The sequence below is a fragment of the Austrofundulus limnaeus genome, unplaced genomic scaffold, assembly GCF_001266775.1.
Source record: "Austrofundulus limnaeus strain Quisiro unplaced genomic scaffold, Austrofundulus_limnaeus-1.0 Scaffold36, whole genome shotgun sequence".
In the NCBI taxonomy this organism is placed as follows: Eukaryota; Metazoa; Chordata; class Actinopteri; order Cyprinodontiformes; family Rivulidae; genus Austrofundulus; species Austrofundulus limnaeus.
Window position 1 is genome coordinate 2,546,508 of NW_013952438.1, and position 2,790 is coordinate 2,549,297.

Here is a 2,790-nt window from a genome sequence, read left to right on the forward strand (position 1 = left end):
CACACACACACACACACACACACACACACACACACACACACACACACACACACAGCTTTTACAAGTTCAACATTTCAATATTGCAGCTCTGGTTTTGCTTATCGTTCATAACTTAAATCTTAATCTATGCTTATAAACTGCCTTTCAGACTGGATTAAACCAGACTACATCCATCTATAGTTTGTACTGTTAATTTTGTATATACAGGCTTACATCACATTCAATTTGTGGGACTTCTCCATCCCAAGCAACTCTTGGCCTATTTTCAGTCATTTAGGTGGTTTGTGTTGGTAAACAAACAAGATAGTTGGCMCCTGTTCTTTTTTTTTTTAACTGTGCAGCTGTAGCATTTCCAGCATTGGACACTTTCAGGAAGATTTGATCATTTGGCCAGAATTGTGTGAAACTGACATACCATAACTGTTAAAAGCTTTAAAAAGTGTTTGCATGAACCGCTATGAAACTTTCAAATGAACATGTTTCAAATGGGTCAAGCTAACAATGGCCGGTCTGAGCAAACTCACTTCCAAAAGTGAACTTTGCTTTCCTAAAGTTCCTAAAGAAAGCCCAGTTTAATCCATAATTTGGGGAGATGTTTATTGTTTAGAACATTTTGACAAAACAACACTTCAAAATGGACAAAATATCCCTTTAAGACCAGGGCAATCCTTCAGTTGTAAATAAAAGGTCTTCAGGAATTTTCTTCATTAGAGGTGAATAAAAGAGTTTAACCCTCCTGCTGCCCTCGGGTCAAACTGTTTGAAAACTAAGGCCTTATGGGTCATTTTGACCTGTGATCAGCAGGAGGGTTAAATTTGAATATGGCTTCAAACTAAAAGAAAATGCTAAACCCATTTTAAAATGTTAAATTATTGCATTTGGCTTTAAGATCATTTTATTTATTTTTGACGATGAGCAGATTTTATTGGCTTCTCGCCATCTCCACAATGCTCTGGTTACACAAGTAAGGAACTATTGGGAATTGATCATAATTTGGGAATGATGTCAGAATGTGTCAAATAAAAATATGTACATTTTGCTCTTAAGTTTAATGTCAAATTCAAAGTGAACTCTGTTAACTGATTGAATGTTCACGTGTCCAGCAGTCTTCCTGTTGAAGTAATTTACTGGATCTGCTTCTGTTTTTGTTTCCACAGTTGAGGATCTTTGAGAATCAGCTGTTTATAAACCAGAACAAAGAGTCTTCGGGGTTAATAAAGGACCTCACGGCCATCCGCATCGCCTCCTTCAACCCCATCCTGGACCCTTGGATCTACATCCTCCTCAGGAAGGCAGTGGTCCTCAAGCTGATGGAGAAGATCAAGTGTCTGTTCTGCAAGATGGGCGGGCGCGGGCGGGGAGGAGGCGGGCACTTCCGCTGCGCCGACGGCCCCCCGTCCGCCTCCTTCGTCTCGAGGGACTCCCCGTCGCTGGTGTCCCATGAGCCGCGGGAGTGGGTCAGCACCTTGCAGACCGCCCTGTACGCGTCCGACGGGAACACGCTGGAGCCGGGGGCGTTCCAGGCCGGTTCGGGGCTCGGCTCCAGTCCGGCACAGACGTTACGGGGCTCCCGGGAGGTGACATTGCCTCTGAGGGAGTTCTCGCAGAGGGACATGGAGGACTGTGTGTTACACGGGATGCTGAGTGAGCATCCAACGGGCTACAAAGACCGGGCGCTGCACGTGACTTTCACAGACGAGAGCGCCAGCATGCAGGAGAAATGCATCTAACCATGACAGTGACCTCAGCATCCCCGCCATATTAAACTGTCTCACCTGTCAGATACTGTGTATGAAATCTAACAGGTGTTTCTGATTGTAATACCCAGTATCACTGTACCACACCGCATTTGACACACCAACAAGTTCTCTTCAGTACAATCAAAACTATAATATCATGGAGGAGAACATCACAGAGGAGCCCTTTTGTTGCACTTTTAAGATTTTTTTTAACCACTGCGAGGTTTTCAGGAATGATTGTAAAGAATCAATGTGAACATGTGAACGTCATATTAATTTATTTTACTTTTATTGTCTTCTCTGTGAGAAGGTTCTGTGTAGTTCTGTGTCATTTTACGTCACTATAAGATGCTCTTACAGTGTTTTTTTATTGTTATTATTTGTGTGGATAAGCTTTTGCAAACATTCTGGTCGTATTTGTTCAAAGAGCAACCCCAACACCGAATCTGAAGTTAAAACCAGTCTGTGCATTTCATAACAAAAGGCAGCTATACTGTGGCTTTTTCACAACAGAAACTAGAACATATAGGAGGCTTTTATAATGTCTTTTTTCCCCCAGTACAAATGTTTATTTGCTCATTTCTGCAAGTGTCTTTCAACTAACCAGAATGCATCAGCATGTTAATACAGGAAATGAAACTAGAAAACATTAGATATTTTGATGACAAAGGTGTTTTTTTCTTTTTTTCACTGTTTCCTGTTTTGCTTTTTTTTTTTTTTTTGCTATAAATTGACTGAACAGAGGTTTATATTTACCCATTTTTGTGAACAAATTAATGTAATGAACTCAAAGTAAAAAATAAAAAGTTGATAAGTATTTATCTGAAATTGCAACTTGTCTTACTTTTGCTCTTTGGGGGGAGGGGTCAATTGTAACATAAAAGATAAAAACAGTGGTCATAAACAAATTTTAAAAAACCTAAACTCTTTTGTTAATGGCTTTTTAGAAACATTTGCATACTTCTACTACCAATGACAGACAGACAGACAGACAGACAGACAGACAGACAGACAGACAGACAGACAGACAGACAGACAGACAGACAGACAG

General features: G+C 40.6%; 1 protein-coding gene and 1 long non-coding RNA gene across 2 annotated transcripts in view; one reads left to right on the top strand and one right to left on the bottom strand.

The window, feature by feature from the left end:
• ptger4b (prostaglandin E receptor 4 (subtype EP4) b) overlaps window positions 1-2,567 on the top strand; it is a 5,400-nt gene extending 2,833 nt beyond the window's left edge. The window contains exon 2 of the mRNA XM_014006609.1: window positions 1,158-2,567. Coding sequence (XP_013862063.1) covers window positions 1,158-1,730 — 573 coding nt within the window. The 3' untranslated portion in view covers window positions 1,731-2,567. The remainder of the gene's footprint in view (window positions 1-1,157) is intronic.
• Window positions 1-2,790, bottom strand: part of LOC106516314 (uncharacterized) — a 32,127-nt gene that overhangs the window by 19,397 nt on the left and 9,940 nt on the right. The window lies entirely within an intron of this gene.